Below are 18,159 nucleotides of genomic sequence, written 5' to 3'. Positions count from 1 at the left end.
TGTTGGTCCACGTGCCTGCTCATGCTTAGTGTCCTTTTGCAGAAGGCAAGGAAGGAGCCATACATGTCCAAGTGTTTATAATGAGTCTTTTGAATTGTGGAACTTTTCTTCTAACTTCAAAACAGTGCTGTTCACTACTACTCTAATATGTCAGTAAACCTCAGGGCACTAAGGCTAGAATTTCAACAGCTTTTCAATTCATTCATAAAGTTCGCATTTGCAGGTTTTGCCAATAGCAGAATTACACAAATAAAGTGTTTGTTCTTTTAACACAATATTTCCAGTTCCATCACTGTTTTGATTGTGCTTAAGAACATCATGTGTATAAGAATATGAAAAGGAATAATAAATTTACTGGGGAAAAAAAATCTGTATGAGAAAATTTTGTGGCTTGCACAGATAAAGGAAATTAGAGTCTATGAGAAAGTAATAGACTTCCCTATTAAAATCTAACAGCATAATGTCTTACTTCATAGCAGAGGAAGACCTAATGTGATAAGTTTTTTTTTTTTAGCTTCTTTTAATTAACATTTCATCCTATTAGGCTTGGTTTGCAGTTAACTTTCATTTCACAGGTATTCATGATTGTTATGCTCCTGTGAATTACCAAACCATGAAGCAAAGACATGATGGTTAATAGCTATGCAAAGTCAAGTCTTTTAGCTGATTTTCTAACAATGACCTTAAAATTTAAATGTAAATATTTCAGGTAATACAGTAAGCAGTCTCATGGAAAACATATTTAAGTGTATGACTATATATCTCTTCAAATAGTGATTCAACAGCAATCTGACCTGCACCACTGGCCTATGAATATTAACTGCTCTATTAAAAAAAAATGTATATTTGCAATCTAGTGCTTCACCAATGCCTCAAAGAAAACAATTAAACATTTGTGATAGTGTGATATACTTTATCTTATTGTGGCGTGAAGATAAGGGAGAGTGAATATCAAGGCCACCTAGCTTTCCGGTGCAGAGCAGAATTAATCAGTAGCAGAAGTCAGTCATCCTGAATTTTGTTCATAAAGCCCTTAGGGTCTGAATGGGCCTGAAGAATTTTGTTGTCCAGTTCCTCAATTTTATTCACGGCTATATTATCTTTACTGTCCTAAAGTACTCTGAAGTATGATCATTATCATCAATATTAAATAAGGTTAACTTTTGCAATGACATGTTTCTCCTTTAATCCAATTCGTTGTGCAAGCAAAGTAAATACCCTTCTCAGCCACTTTCTTGCTATAATGCAACCTCTGATAAACAGCTTAAAGCTTTGGCTCCTGAATCGCTGTAGAGTTTATTCCAGTCATTCACTGTGTTGAAAAAGAGGATTCAAACTTGCCTGCAGCAGCCTTTCACCACTGTAATCCTGAACTTTCAAAAAGACATCTGCAAAAACGACCCTCTCTCTTTATGCTCCTGCACTTCCCAGCAGTATTAAACTTGCCCATAAAAACAAACAAACAAACAAACAAAAAATCCTGCCAAAAATCCATCCCAAAATGCCTGGATCACAGTAATATCCCCTCTTGTCTTTTCCAAGTGATAGACAGAACTAGCTCACATGTTGAAAGCTACTTTACAAAGGGCTCCCCTGCAGTGTTTCAGAGCTAGATAGTTCATACATTACTTGGCTCTATTGTATTTCTGATGCAGTGACAAGTGCTGCCTAGTGGAACTGACTTCAAAGCACAGATTGATAATCATTGCCATTCTGTCTCCAAACACTTCTGCTTGAGGTCCCAAGAGGATTGTGGTGCATTCAAACATTAGCACAATCAAAAGGGAAGAGAATCACACATTCTCTGAACTGATGTGAGAGAACAACACCTAACATACTGCTCAAAAGGTTGGTGTTCCCTTCTCTTGCTTTTCAGACAAAGAATTGTGGTTGTATTTATTTCAGCTTACTCTAAATCATCATTTCTACCTGGGATTTTCTACCACTTCCCAGCGGTATTTTAGTAGAACCTCTTACCAGTCAGTTTGGTAGTGATCTTCTCATCAGTAACAGTCTCATAGCATATAACAGTAACATATCATTTTTCCTCCACAGGTATCCAGGTATTACACAAAGACTTGGTGTACTGAGCATCACCTCATTTTACTGATAGGGAATTTGGTCTAGCCTTTTCAGCATGGCTGTGGGGCTGAATCCTCATATTAATTATGAGAAATATTTTGACTTGTACTTGACTGAAGAGGACTTTGAAGGACTTATCCTCAATTCTGGAGTCCCAATGATTTCTTGTAGGGAAAAAACATCAAAATTTTCTGTTAGCCCCTGTCTAATTCATTTTAACTGCAGCAACAGGCACTTAAGCATTTTTCTCAGCATTATTTAGAGCTTTGTCCTGCGTAGTTAATTCCCTGGTAGTATTTTGCACTTTCAAGATTTAACTTCCATTACGGAAACTACCATTTTTTTGCTTGTTTTCTTTCAGTTTTGATATGGGAATAACATTACTCCAAGTCAATCCACAGAAGAAAGAACATACTTGGACATCCAGTAGCCAAAGTAGAGTAACTTTATAAGCAGGGCAATACCACTGGATAATCCATCATTGGAAAGCTGTGGTTTGAGTCTCTGATTTATCACAGGTTTTCTGCATGATTTTGAATGAGTCATAAAGGATAGGAATGGATATAAAAGGGATCAAATTCAATAGAAGACAATATGCATACATATATACATAATGTGCCTTTTTCAGTAACATTCATTAGTGAAAGAAGTTTAGGTTTGAAGGCACATGTAAATGAACCTTGTTCAAAGCCTTCTGGGGAGAGCTTCTCCTCAGCCATCACAATGTAAATTCTCTTCACTCCAGATTTAACTGGGGACTGATGTTCAGAGCACTGAATGGACACCTAGTTTAATGTTTCTTCTCAGTTAGTGCAATATTTGACTTGATACCATTTCCAGGGAAATCGTGTTGTTTTTAGATGGAATTAATCACAGTTTCTGATTGCCCAGTTTATTCTCATTCATTAACGTACCTGTTTTCTTCTACAGCTTACAAAATATTTCCTTAGTTTGGGGTGTACATTGTTAAAGGTACTTGTTAAAGGTCTGTAGTAATAGTTTCCCATGTATACTCAAGAATAAGCTGCAGCTGCCTCACTAAAGACACTTTGAAAGTGAAATCTCTAGATCTTGAATGTCTTTTGGAGAGAGAAGTGGTGTCTGGGATGATCCTGGATTACTCAACTAACCAAGAAGTGGACAACATTTTTGTCTGGTTTTGTTTAGCATTGTTTTGTTTACAGCTCCAAGATAAAAGCACAAGAACAATCTCTGCATGCAAGCTGCAAATGCAGGTTCTTCCCAGCACTGATTTATGTCTGTAAGAGGAACAAGAAATACTAAAATAAGAGGGAATCTTGAAGACAGAAGTAGGAGCACTACACCACAATCAGAAGAGTTTTTAAATTGATTGTGAGAAAAACCTTTTAACAGTGAATCCTCTGTGGTTTGGATCCTCCTCTCAGAAAGCAAGGGAGGAAACTCCTTCCATTGAGTCACTTACGGCTGGACACTGTACACAACCTGAGAATGTAACACAGTTACACTAGCTGAGGGATGAACAAAAATGGGGAATGTAGCCTAGCATCCAAGTAAGTAAAAATGATGCACTGGAAATGGCTCCTGCTTATCTCTGAAGTTTACCAGAAATGACTTAATGTTAAAGGACCAAATATGAAAATATATTTATGAGTAATTATGTATAACTGGAGGGGGTCATAGGAATAAATGCTAGGCATTGGTAAACTTGTATGTACAACTCCCACAGAGGATAATGTAGAGTCAACAGTAAGGTTAGCTACAAAACAACATTCATGAAGTATCTAGACCTTTATGTGGTTGCAATTTAGTGGCACCTAGGAGAATATTTTTATGACAGCCAAGCAGATAGTATTTTTATTAAATATCTCAGTATGGCACACACCCCATACATAGACATGCATTTCAGGTCTCTTTTAGGATTTGGGCATTCAAATTACTTCCTAAATTCTTCAATCTTTCCACGTAATTATCTCCTGTAACTTTTCTAAGACACAAGTTTCATATGCAAACGTACCTACCAAGCCCTTAGCCAGCATACTTGAGTGTTGCCTTGATTTGTTTCCTGGATACATTTCAAAAATTAATATTAAATGGTGTGACACTGTAAGATTTCTTGGGCTATATGTACCAAAAAGGAATATGGTATTCGTACAGTATTAATTAGCATTGTGGCAAACTGATATTTTTATCTAGGTGTTTTGTGGCTGTGTATGCTGAAGAAAGGAAGGAACGCTGAAATACCTGTGCTCTTTTCTGTTTGTAGATAAGCAAAAACATATGGACATTTTAGTATGCCATTAATACACAGTAAACTTTTGCTGTATGGGTTTAGACCAAAAACAGTAAACTATTCCTGCTCGCACTCAAATTATTTGACAGAGTTCTGTTACTGAGTTTGTCAGTACAAGGATCTAGTAGTGGTTGCAAAATCCCTCAGGATTTAGAAAGATTTCTTCCCATGGGACTGACTCTCAGGATTAAATAAGTTTAGCTTTACATAAAAAGAAAAAAAAAAAAAAAAAAGGAAAAAAAAAAAACATAGCTGGGCTGATTACAAATGTCAGTCTTAAGTCTTTCAAAAAAACATATCAGCTGCTTCTGAGAGGAGAAGGAGATGGTTGAGTAGAGAAGCACAGAAAGAATGCTTTCAGGTCAGTGATATTGGATGGGCTGCTTAGCTCTGGAAGCATCAAAATACTCTTTGGTTCAGAAAGTGAAAAGGTAATAAGCTTATGGCAAACACCTGAAAAAGTCTTTTCCCTCAAAGCTGTGGCAGTTTAGCCTTATTATTTCCTTAGCTTTCGATACCTGTAAATGTGTTTTCATATTTGATAGTTTTCTAGCTACTCATTGCTATAAAGAAACCTCATTAATTCTTACATGTGAAACCAAACAAGGTGTTATGTGGCACTGTGTGAGTGGTGCCCATGTAGGCATTATTAATACAGATTGCTTTTCTTATTTCTGTAGCTCCCTATGCATCTATAGGCTTAGAATGAGAGAGGATTTTGCTGGTACAAACAACTGGTAAAAGGAAAGTGATACAACTTTCCCTTCCTAGGTAACGCTCCTTTCTCTGTTTTTTTTTTTTTTGTTTTGTTTTGTTTTGTTTTTTTTGTTTGTTTGTTTGTATGTTTTGTTTGTTTGTTTTTTTACTGGACAGCTAAGCTGGCACTCTTCTGTTACAATTTACATTGGTGTAAATAGCAGATAAAAATCCCACAAATGGATTTTTAGTCTGATTTGGGAGGAGGAGTTGCCTTAAAAATTAATATTTTACTCCTGTTAATCTACAAATTGTTTGTTATTTGTGGTCCATTACACATTTGTTTGGCTCTATGTCTGAAAAATATTACTCTGAGAAAGGTTAAAAGCATTCAAGAAGTAACAGGTTGCTGTGGGAGTTTGGGAGTTACTACCAGCAGGAAGCACCACCTAGAAACACCACTTCCCAGATTCCTGCCAGAATCCCCCAGAGTTTGTCTTCTCACTGGGACCCTGTCTTGGAGAACAATCTTCCCCCTCTTCTGCCTACTTTCTCCCATTTTCCCCTTAAATGAGATCACTTTTTTTTTTTTTTTTTTTTTGACAATGCCTGAGTTGGGGACGATCAGAAAAGCCATGTTTCATCTAGAGCTACTAGGGTTTCTATTTGGATCTTCGGTCAACATGTAAGTATTGTTAAAAATTGGGTACACACTTAGTAGCTGTTGTGGTCTTTACTATGACCTTCATCCCAGAAAATGCCTAAACAGGATGACTGTCAGAAGGTAAAGAAGCACTGTATGCGGGAAGCACTGCTGTATACATTCCTTGTTCTTATATTCTTCACTAAATCACTTTTCGGTCTGTTAGAGATAGAATATTAGGCTAATTAGATCCTTAATTTGATCAAGTTTAATAGCTCTAGCAATTCTAGTGTTTATATTAGGAAGTGGTAAATTCACTAATTTTTAAACAGCTACAGAGCATTCTTAAACAGTCTCCATTTGTGTTTGTATTCTTTTATGGAGAAATCATTGGAAATTGGGAAGATTCTTCTCTTCCTTGACGTACAGAAATGAGGTGTGGATTTTTTGCAGAGCTTTTTTCCCCTTATCTATTTATCATATATTTCTGCTACCAAAATATTCTAGCCAGAGAAGAAACTGCTGCCAACACCTCTTGAAGCTAAAAGCAGGTGCATAGCTAACAAGGCCCTATTTCTGTAAACGTTTTACAGAAAAGTGAACACTTTCAGTTCGGTGGAAATTCTCTATTTGTTTTAAGTAATGTTTTGATAGTATCAGCTGCTTAGAAGTATGTCATTAGCATCCTTGCTCAAAGCATATGGCTTTAAATGACCCAGAGAGGGTGCTGCCTTGTGTACAAAGTAAATTCACAAAGGTAACAGGAGTTTGGAAGGCTGGATTACACAGTGGTGAAATGCATATTACTGTTTGCCACTGTCTTGGGTCCCATTCTAATTAGGTCAAAGTACAATAAATAAATAAATATTCTGGCCTCATCCTATTTTTGCAATTGCTGCACATAAAAAATACAGAAAGAAAGGAAAATACCCCGAATAAGGAAAAACTTATGATCGTATTATTTCCTGCTTATAGGAATCCTGGATATTTATAGTGTATTGACAGTGTTGCTGGACAGCTAGGTAAGAAGCAGCTGTTAGCTGTTAGTTGTTAATGAGGTATTTTGATAGGTTTGTGTTGCAGTGCACGGTACTCAAATAATGTAGTTTTCATTGTGTTAGGGAAGAGATGGAGCCTGAAGACTAGAGTGGTAGAAGATACTGCAGTTCTAGGTGTTAGCCTGAACCCAGAGACAGTAATGCAGATCCTAATTTACCATCTATAATCATGCTCTGTAACATGGAGAAGTATTGACTGCCTTCAGCAGAATCCTTTCAAAATGCAACTTAAAAACAAAAAGTGAAAAAATACAACTGTATAATTAAGCATGATGAACAAGGGACTTTTTGAAAAAATACCTTATTTTTTTTAAATGTAGAATTTTTCATTTGGAACATTTGGCCATATGGCCCAATCTTTCAAGACAGTCTGTAACCCTTCATAGCATAGCTGCCTCTCTTCCTAGTCCTGTCTGCCTGAAGGTTTGAAAGTACAAAAAGGGTGCAATGGCTATACTTTTTTAATCTTTGTTTTTTTGAGGGAATAATTTGTAAATGTTAAGTAATAACATATTGTCTGTGTAGCTTCATGTGGGAACATTTGGCTTCCAGTTCTCAAATTAGAACATCAACTTTTGGCTAGTAAGAGCTAGATTTTGAAAAGACTTGGGAGGTTTTTTCTGTAATTAGTAGTAATTGCTGGGCCCAGATTTTCCAAAACACGCTTTTTCTGTTCAAGCACCTATGCGTTGACCAAGTGGGGAAAGAATTGCTTAGCACTCTTAAATCGTCTTTAGAGCCTAACAAACATCAAGATTTCCTTCTCAAAATCTTGTCATCTCTTTAAGTGTGTCTGGCCCCAGTTGTGGTTCTTTAGTCCTTTTGATCTTTTAGGCAGTAGAAGGCTTTTCCAGGCCCTCACGCAATGAGTTAGGCATCTGTTGTCAAATAGGGCATAAGTATTTACTTAAGTGGCCTGACATAGACTTCACAGTTGGCAACCAGACCCCATGCCTTCCGGTCTGTTTTGCATCAAAGAGAAGGCACTCAGTGCTAATGTGCTGAAGGGGGACATTTCACTGCTCTGAAAATCCAGCTGCAAGTCACGACAGATACTGATTAAAATTCAAAGCTTAAATGCCTCATTGTGAAACTTCCTAAGTACAATTAAACCAGAAGCTGAGAATCCTGGTAGGGAGTGGTGTCCAGGGACACTAACCTTGAAATGTGACCAAATAAAAATTTCCAGTGAGGTCTGCAAAGGCCTCACTTCTGTCATTGTTTTCTATTCATAGTCAGTCCTTTCTGATCCACAAATGAATGCCCAAAAATATCCTATGTAGGCCAATATTTTGCTTCCTGTAACCTACACGTTCTGTCCCTGAGACTACCCTGACCAGGTTTCCTCTTCCTTGGTTGACCGACTTCCCTTTCTAACATGCTTTCTGGAGGGATGTAGTAGATAGTTCCAGTGCAGTCCTCCAGCACAGGCATAGTACATTCCAGCTATGGAAGCACTGTGCTAGTATTCAGCACAACCTCATCACTTCTGAAGTAGGAGCTGAGGGTCTTCTCATATAACTCCTCTCGGAACTAGACACTTTTCAGTAATGTATCTAAGAACAAACTGGGCTATTTTTTTTTAGTCATTTATTCTTATTCAGCGTTCCCCAGAATTAATACTGAACTCTCAGTGGTTTAGAGGTACTATTTCCTCTCATGTTAATAAGTACTAAAACATCCTACCTGTTGTTTTTATCAAATTTATACAGAAGAGCTACTGACAATATTTTCAAGGTGGATAGTCCCATTTATACCAGAAATTCAAGATTGTCACCCACTTCCACTGACTGGTGGTAGCATGACCTTTAAGAATGGTTATGAAGCAAAAATGTTGGCATTCCTGATGGAAACCTAGGGTACATGCAGTGCTTACAGTATATTTTTCATACCTCATGGAGAGATTCAGCATAAACAGGGTTCAAAGCTTTATATATAATGTTTTCCCGTTCCTAAAATGTTAAGAAAAACAGGCTGGGACCTTGAGTTCCTTTTTAGAAGGACTCTGATGTCAGGTCTTCATTCAAGAAGAATATGGACATCACGTGAAACCCGGAGAATTCAGAGGAATCTGAGGACCCATCTAAAACAAAGAGTATTTGGCATGCAGTTTAAGTAACTGATAGGACTGAGTGGCAATATCTTCTTGAACTGTAAATTCTTTTGCAGCATAGGAGGAACTAGTCTCTCAGTTTTAATGGTAACATTGGAAGGTTTGCCTATGCAAAATTATACGGTCTTATTACCAAATTCTACTAACTGTATTGTTCACAACTTTGAGTTGTCACTTACACCAGTGACAGGTTTGTTCTTTCAGACAGTTCATACCAAACTGATGCTTACCTCAGTAAGTAGCTCAGCTGACCTTAATTCTGCTATCCTATTGTGGCAGTGGTGGGCTCCCAGAAGTGGTCATGTACAGCATGTCTGAATAACTGCTCACCAACATGAACAAATGTTCACTACAGCAATAGCAGTTTCCTGTATAGTAGAGTATGTTTATGAGAATTAATATAATTAATTAATTCTTCACCCTTTACTCAAGCTGATCAGCACTTACAGGTAATAAGTCCAGTCTGGGTGCAAAAATACCCACTCATTTTGGGAATACACTAGAGAATTAGGTCCAGCTTAAGGGCAAGTGGTTGGGGTTCTACGTGTTCTGTGCATTTAATACAAATACAAGATCATAGTCAGGATGCAAACTATGTCCCAATATAGTTTATGACTTCTCCTTACCCTTTTCCCTTCTGACCTCTCCTAGAAATGCAGAGAACCCGCTGGAATGTGCTTTGCCCTTTCTGGAGAGGCATGGAATGATCCCCCCTTCCCTGCCAGCCCCTCTCCTCCACCCACCCCACTCCTTGCTTGCTGTTCTGTTTTTCTACTTTCCCTAAATGCAACTTACTTTAAGCATGCATTATTATTAACATCCTACAGTAAAATTAAGCTATTATATAACCCATTTGTCGATCTCAGCCAATTTCTTCTATCTTTTTCTATGTCTATTTATGACGTACATCCAGACTGCACGTCCTTTTTTTTTTTTTCCTCTCCATGTTTATTTTAAAAAGAAGTGAAGAAAAAAAAAGATGTATTAAAAAAAAAAGCAACACCGGAGGGTGGTGGGGTTTTTTGCCAACAATTGAAAACAAATTTAAATAAGAGAGGGAGGGAAGGGAAGAGAATTCTTAAGGGAAAAAAATATCCAAATGATGAAAGTGTCCCTAGACTGCTTTGTCTGTTCCTTTTCAATGTGTGCATCCGGTTTGTTCATATTTGAAAGTGTGTGGAATACATTTTCTTTAAAAATAAAATTAAAAAAAAACACAATTGTCCTTATCTTCCCTTCTTGTTGGGAACAAAGTGCTTTTTCATTTTTGCTTTTTTTTTTAGTATATCTCTACATAGCTATATTTTGATGTATTTCTTTTCAATGGTTGAATTTCTATCTTAGATTTGGTTTGTTCCAATCTAATAATGAAAAAGAAACAAACAAAACAAAAGAGTTATGAATTGTTTTCTGCTATTTTTCCCTCTACTTCCCTCTTTAAATAAAGAACTACTTCACTGGCAGAATCCCACAGCTGTATTTTTGAGATTCTCCAGAGAATCTGAATATAAAAGCAATCTAATTTGAAAGTGGGGAAGGGGTGTGCCAACACCATCATTACATTTGAAACAGGGATTTGATGTGCTCAAGATATGATTGTCTCAAATTATTGAGAGTACTGATATTAATTTGATGGACTTCAGAAGAGATGATTCTTAGAAGAAGGAAGCTGTGGGTAGCTACAGATGAAGTTGTTCTAATTCCAATGCATAAAACTAGTTTCCTTGTTTTCTTTTTGTTTTATTCTCTGGTTATTATTATTATTATTAGTTTATGTATTTTACTGCTATTTTTAGTAGGGAAAAGTTTAAAATGCTTTTATAATTTGAGAACCTTTAATGAAAATGTAAATAATAATACTATAATTATTAATTTTTTGTAACTTGCATGTTGAAGAAGTTGCAGCTTAGGGTTTGTGAGATTGTCAATGTTAGAGTTCTGTTCTTTCTTTTTGTTGATGGGCATGAATATGCTCATTTGTTTTTGTATATTGCCCATCCCTTCCTTACAGCCAGAAGCTCTAATGCTGCTAGATCACTCCGTACCGCCCTTACATGGACATGGCAACTGACTTACACATTCACTCCCATCATCTTCATCTCCTGTGTAGTACACTCATAGATTTTTACACTCCCACTCCATCCACCCTAGGCATTTTTTCTTCCCATAAGTTCCCCTCTACCACCCCTTTCTTTAGCATTGTTAAATTTTTATGTGCAGTCATTCATTCCTTAAAACACACACACACAAAAATTATAGAAAAAAAAAAGAAAATGTTTTAAAAAATATATATCAAATTGACCAAAAAGGCAAAAAATAGAAAACTTTGCTTTTCAAAAAAAAAAAAAAAAATCTATATGTAGATATGCAAACAAGCAGAGTAAATTCTATAAAATGTACAGGATTTTTCAACTGTAATATGCTAACAACTTTACATAAGATAAAAAAAAAAATACAACCAAAAACAGCAGAAAAAAAAAGTTTGAATTTGTTAAGGTGCAAGATTTTTTTCTTTTCATGTTATGTGGTGTGGATGTATGTGTTGTTGCCTCCCTGTATCGCCCTTTGTTGTAAAACAATTATATTTAAAAAGAAATAATAAACATTTTGCTAAAAAAAGTTTTTAAGAAACAACAACAAAACAAAGCAAGTTACAAGAATGTGGCAATGCTACTTGTCCAAGAGCATTCTTACACAACTTTCTTTTGTAAATTTTTCCTTTCATGCCAAAAAACATGCGGGCAATTTGTTGATGTAAGTTGACTGTTATGAAATCAATGTGGTATGCTTTCTAAATATTTTTATGTATTTTTGATTACTTTTTTAAAGTATTTTTTATTATTATTTTCATAATTTTTTTCAGTTCTTTTAGGTTTTAATTTTCTTTAGCTGATAAAGTGAATGACTTATGTTTTTCCTTTCTCTGATCTTGTTGTTGTGGCATTTTTATTTTCTAGTATATGGTTTTGTTTTGGGAAAAGTATATAAATTCACTTTTTTTTTTTTTTTTTGAATCAGTTTGTATTTGCTTTTATGTTATGTGCTTTTTGTGTGTTGTCAATTACTGGATTGTGTTCTGCATAGGAGGGGGTGAAGAAGTCTGTGGTAGTTTGCTCATATTTTTTATTGGTCTATCTCTGTCTAGCTTTCTGTCCCCTTTCCCAAAATGAGCCACCAGTAGTGCTACTTTCTTTGATGCTACTTTGTATGTAGCCTGGTGTTGTAGCCTTTTTCAAGTAAAAAATGACAAGACCTCTGTAGCATTTCAGTAGCTCTCAGGGTCTTCTTATTGCAGATCTACGTCATTCCTACTTTGTTCTAATGAAAGTGTTTTATTTCTATTAATTTTCTTGATTGCTGATTATCTGCCTGATATCCTGTCTAAATGATACTCTCAAGTGCACTCTTACGAAGTAAACATACCCATCTTTTTATGACTAGTATCAGGCTTGCCAGTATCTTCCAGAAATCCTACATGTGGCAGACACTTTCCTATTGAAACTCACGTTCTGACCTTCTAAAAATTCAAACAAGGTTTGTGTTGATTTCTTAAAAAAAAAAAAAAAAAAAAAAAAAAAAAAAAAAACAGTGAGTTTTTGATAAAATAAGAAATTGTATTCCCTTACAAGCATTGCATGTTTCCAGCTTTCCTGTATGGCAGTGCTGTACTAACTACTTAGTAGGTATCTCAGGTTCAACTGTCAAGTCCCCTGAACAACTGATGCTGAAAACAGAACAAATCACACTGAATAGGAAGCTGTCACCAATTAATCATAAGAGTTTAAAATAATGATGGGAGATGGAAAAGGGTATGTTTCAGGTGGCTCAAAGCAGCTCAGTGTCTGGTACCAAAATACTTGTTTTTGCTCTAGAACCCTGCCTGCAAACACAATGCCAGGTCCTTTCTGGAAAGTATTGACACCTGTTTCACTGAAACTGCATGAAGATGACCAAGAACGTGCAGCAATGAACCACAGCCCAGCATTAACATGGGATTCGTGACTTCTCAAAGTCTGTACCTTCCTGTTGCTCATGAGCCCTGAGTAATGCGATAACTAACATCTTTTAATGTAGTTTTGTGGGCTTAAGAAATGCTGTTCAACCAACTCCACCACAAGAAGTACTGTTTTATCTAATCACTTTGAGCACACTATATTCTCCAAAATGAAAATGAGATATTTGAGATGAAATGCTGCAGTATTCCATTGTGGGAAGGATATTTTTCTCTCTGCTACTCACTGTCAATTGCAATTAAATCAGACTGCAAAGACTAGAAAATATTAAGAATGTTCATCTACTAGGCTTCATGTTAGCATCATTTTTTCCTGTGAATGTTTTCCCCTTCTCATCCTCAGAGGACTCAAAGGAGAATTAAGTAAAACACCATTAGACAGAACTTTATGAACTCAGTCATTTAATAAGGAATTATTGGCACTGTTACTGCATTGATACAGAGGGGGAAAAGGTAAGGAATTATTTTCTGTGGCAACTATTTCATACTAAAAATGGAATCAAACTTCAGAGGAACAGCATAAGAATATAATGCAAATGACAAACTTTAGTTGCAGGGTTTGGATGCCCTTTAAAATCTCTTCAAAAAAAGCTGGAAAAGATAGATGATAAGGGTGTGTCTCTTATGGTCACCATAAGGCGAATCTTCCAGGCTTCATCTTTGTGCTCCTATTGTCCTCTATCAGTTTGCTGCCTGAGACTCCAGTGAAGTAGACGTGGCTGTGAAGATGAAAGCTGGCAGCTTTTTTTTTTTGCTTTTTTTTTTTTTTTGGTGCCCTCTGCATTCATGACTCACCCACAGCAGCCTCAGAGTTCATAAGGCTTCTATTAAATTTTTAATACCCTGTGTTTTCCAGTGGCAGAGAACTTACTGGAGATCAGCCCCAGAGGTATGAATTATGTATCTATAAATATACTCATACAGCTAAAAGCAGGGCAGCTTCAAGGCTAAAGTAGACCTTTTATATCCCCACTGATCTTGGTATTTTAAATAAATGCACAACTCTATTAAAACAGTATATGGACTAGATTAAAGGGATAACTTTTAAGGAATATACATACTGTGTTTGTTTCATAAAATGAGAAGGCCAAGCAGAGCATGGGGCTGCTTGGTACAAAGTTTCCCACATCACAGACCTCAGTTCTCACAGTGCTGCTGCTAGTTTGCTTTTCAGTATTTTATTTTATTTTGCAATTGTACTGCTGATGGGCAAACTAGTTTTGTATCTGTATCACTGTAGAGGAAACCATTTTATCAGTTTCCCTTCTGTTTAATTCTTGTCAACAGAAGCTTTTTAAAAAACATATTTCTTTTTGGGAACCATGCTTTTTGGGAACCCTGCTTGGGAGAGAAAGCACAAATCTGGGAAGTCTTTGTGAAATCTTTGCATTTCTAAAGTAATACTGATAGCATACCACTTAACACTGGTAACTGGTGCTCAGCAGCCAGCAGAAAAAAATGAAGGAAAGAAACCTGTAACTACCAGGAAACAGTCCATACCATACACAGACAGAATCAAAGTCTCATACAAATATTTGTTTTGAAACTAGGGCACAACTGGGTGGCAGTCTTCTCATTTTGTTTTAAGCACAAAGCAGTTCAGAAATTGAAACTGTTAGCTTTATTCAAGACTGCAAGGCATGAATTTAGTCATTGAAAAGCTTGGAGATACTATGAGAAAAACAAAACTTCAGATAGTAATATGAAAATAGGAAACCTGCCTGAAATGTATTTCCCTTCCCAGTTGAAAAGCCATGGATTTTCAGAGGCTCCTCCTTAGCTTTTTCCAGAGATCTAAGTCTTTAAAGCACTTGTCTTTCACAGTGAACCTTTCAGGATCCAACACTCGTGTACAAAGAGACTTGGCAATGGCATTGCACTTTGTCTTTTAAAGCTTTCAGAGCTTACCTTTAAAGCAATGTGGAGCCCTGGGCAAGAGGCACCACTTCTCCATCAAAGGACCACAGGCTACATGCAGCTTCCTGCTGTCTCAGCTGTCATTTTGTGAAAGATGGTCCCCACTACATGCACACTTATCATCTGCCTGTCATCAGACTCCCTCTTGTGTTTCTTATAAGTAGAAATGTAGTAGCAGTAACATAGTTGTTTCGAGGGATGGTACAAAAATTTGCACTTGCTCCCCTCTATAGATATTATGTTCATGTTTCTCACACATTCCTGGGAGCTTTTCAGAATTTACATTTCCTGTCATCCTTAAGTAACACTTTTCTTTCAGACTGAGTGGCATTTTTATCATGTCATTTTAAAGGATGTTTTAACTCCTCTATAAATCACATATCTCAAGAAGTATTCATTGTGCATGCATACTATTAGACATATAACTTCTATCTTGCTGTGTGTTTTGAATAGATGCCTAATATGCCAATAAAACTGAGGTCACATTTGACATTTAGAGTGCTTTTTTTCTGAGTTAGCTTCTCCCACATGGCTTTTTTTTCAGTCTTACAGCTTCTTTCAGACAGAAAAATCAAACATTCAAAGCATCACTACCATCCTTAAAGCCAGCTTCCTGTTACTCTCCTAAAGTATTTTTTTTTATTTTTTTTTAAGTAAAAGTAACAAATGAATTCTTTAATGGAGAAGTGATTCATAAGGAAGGACCTTTAACAGTCTGTTTCTTTAGTGTACAGGCAAGCATAGAATGGCTCATTTGACACTTTGGACTAAAACTAGAGATGAGATTAATTGTAGGGGAAGTCAAAGTTAATCCAGCCTTCCTGGTATGAAAATCATTTCTCTTCTTGCATCCAAAGTGAGATTAAAACTCCACAAAATTCATTCCTGAATCTGTTCTATTGTCCTCCATCCACCAGACTTGCCGGAATCAAAAAATTCTGATCTGCTCTCCATCACTTTTGTGAAGCCTTATTTAACATAGCAACTCAAGCAAAGTTCTTTGACATTTCAGGAAGACCACAATGGTTTTATAGTTGCAGTAGTCTTGATCGTTGACTCAGGACCTCAACAGCAACAAAAAATGTAGAACCATTACCTGTTTTTAAGGCAAGGCTTGCTGGGGTGAAAGAATGTGCGTGTTTTTTTCAAATTAAATGTGATATGTTTCAGGTTCCTCCAATGTAATTAATTACAAATAGGACCAAAAAAAATCCTCTCTGGAAGAAAACTGCCCAAAATATTGCCCCAGTGGGTAGCATACTGCATACTGATGCCATGTGCTAGGATAATAGATTTTAATAACAGAGGCGCTTCAAAGCTTTAGACAAACGATTAAAAGCTGCCAGACTGACTTTTTTTCCAATTGATGTCACAGATGGTCCATGGAATTCACAGATGAATACTGTTGTTTAACAGCAAAACTCTGATCTTAAAAAAAAAAAAAAAAAAAAAAACATAAAGGGACACTATCCATCCCCCTCTTTTTGAAACTTAAATTCCCCATGCATGCAACTTGATTTAATGTGCACTTAAATTCTTTTCTTTTTTTTTCTTCATTTTTTTGCAGACTCACAGATGGTATTTCCTTCTGAGGTGTACTCCAAGTTTGTCCTGAGACCACCTTACTTAGATTATAGATGCCCTGTTCTAAACATGGATAGGGCTTCTATACATATCTAAATCATATTACATGCTCCAGTTTCTGCATTGCACAGAAACAGCTCAGATACACGAACACAAAATGCCGTGCAGCCACTTGGCAGACTACACTTTTAGCTTTTTCCATATTTTTTGATACACATATGATACTTATTTCTTCTTCATATCTTCAGTAAGAGACTTGGCATGAACATGCTAAGGAAGCCCAGAAAACTAAACAGCATATTCCAACTGGCCCTTTGTATCTTAATTTAAAAATCACTTAACATAAAAATACGTTAAGAGAAGTAAAGTGCCACATTCCTCATTTTGGCCTCATTTCTACCCTAGTACCTACAAGTTAAATATAACGGTTCTAATTGATTAAACTGTTAGCGCTTAGTTTCTCATTAAGGATAAGAATAAGCCATACTGCTAGTTCTGCTATCTAGATTTAATCAAACTGTTAAATACCTTTTCAGTATATTGCTGTTTTCAATATGTGATTTGTTCAAACGCATTGCTCTCCAAATATATTTAAAACATTTTGATTTTATTCTTTACAAAAATTCCACGGACATTTCAGGCAGTATTCAACGGGAAGAAAACAAGTTCATGTAATACATAGTGCAGGTAGAAGAGAGCAAAAACTTGACCCTAATGCCAAAACATGCCTTGACCCTCTTGCCATAACAAAGCCAAGACTGTTCATTAGTTATTGCTAATACATAAGTAAAAGGCATTTATTTTTTTAGAATCTAAAACCCCTTTTGCATCTCTTTCCTTAAGCAGCAGTGAATATAAATTAAGATTTTCCTATGCATTAGGAATACTTCATAGTGAGTTGCACTCCTTCCAACAGATCTGGATGACTATTCATGGTGTCAGATAAAATCTTCAGTTTATATTTAAATCAACTAGCTTAAGTGGCTAACCAAATAAAAATGAGCAAGGGAAAATTTATACACAAACTTTCAAAAGCAATATGGCATGCCCAAAAATGTGTCAGCAGCCTGTATGCTAGCAGAAGACTATATTATCTGAACTCAGTAAATTAAAGAAATTAATTAAGCCTCCACATTGGACTATAACACTGGAGTGTTAATTACTCATAGGCTGAAAAGCAGAAACACAGTCATATTACAATGTACTGACAAATCAAAACTACTACACTAGGAGTAGCACCATTGCAGCACAGCAACCAAATCTTAGAAATGACACCTCGGTTTTCTTGCTTCAGCTGTACTCTGTTAAGGTATAGAAGTTGTAGCTGTGGCTTTGTTGTACTTTGGTAGTAGACTATAAGCCTGCCTCATTTTTAGTCCCCTGTAGGCACTTACTTAGCCACCATGCTAGGAAAAAGTAGCACTGATCACAGCTATCTGTGTATCAAGATACAATGCTGTGAAGTAACAGCAGCTGTGAGGTAACTTCTGCAATGCAGGTAGTAAGTACTAATTTGGGTATTCAGAGAGTTAGATCCTTAATCGAAATTACATCTATCTTAATTTCTAATCAAATCATACTAAAAGAATATCAAGAAGAAGAGAATGTCAAAACGAAATGGCATTAGCAGCCCAAGAAGATGACAGGCAAGGGACATGTCTAACGTAGAACAGAATGATAAAGAAAGATTAAAAAGAAATGAACCATCTTTGAGCAGAGCTCTGTACCTTCATGGACCCCAGTAAGTACTTGGTTCTTATTCCATCCCTCACTTTCATGAAC

The 18,159-nt window shown here is 36.3% G+C and overlaps 1 protein-coding gene across 26 annotated transcripts in view; it reads left to right on the top strand.

Annotated features, from left to right (window-relative positions):
• NRXN3 (neurexin 3) overlaps nt 1–18,159 on the top strand; it is a 979,419-nt gene that overhangs the window by 957,422 nt on the left and 3,838 nt on the right. For 2 of the 26 annotated variants that reach the window (XR_014693678.1, XR_014693679.1), the window contains exon 23: nt 10,876–11,618. The exons of 18 other annotated variants lie outside the window; for them this stretch is intronic. Coding sequence is in view for 5 of the 8 variants with exons in the window: in XM_084521421.1 (XP_084377547.1) it covers nt 16,361–16,473 (113 nt within the window). In the remaining 3 variants the exon portion in view is untranslated. 6 more of the 26 variants (XR_014693677.1, XM_084521427.1, XM_084521421.1 and 3 more) reach the window with 6 other exon arrangements.

This window comes from Aythya ferina (assembly GCF_964211825.1).
Source record: "Aythya ferina genome assembly, chromosome: 5".
In the NCBI taxonomy this organism is placed as follows: Eukaryota; Metazoa; Chordata; class Aves; order Anseriformes; family Anatidae; genus Aythya; species Aythya ferina.
This window is presented reverse-complemented; position numbering and strand designations above follow the sequence as displayed.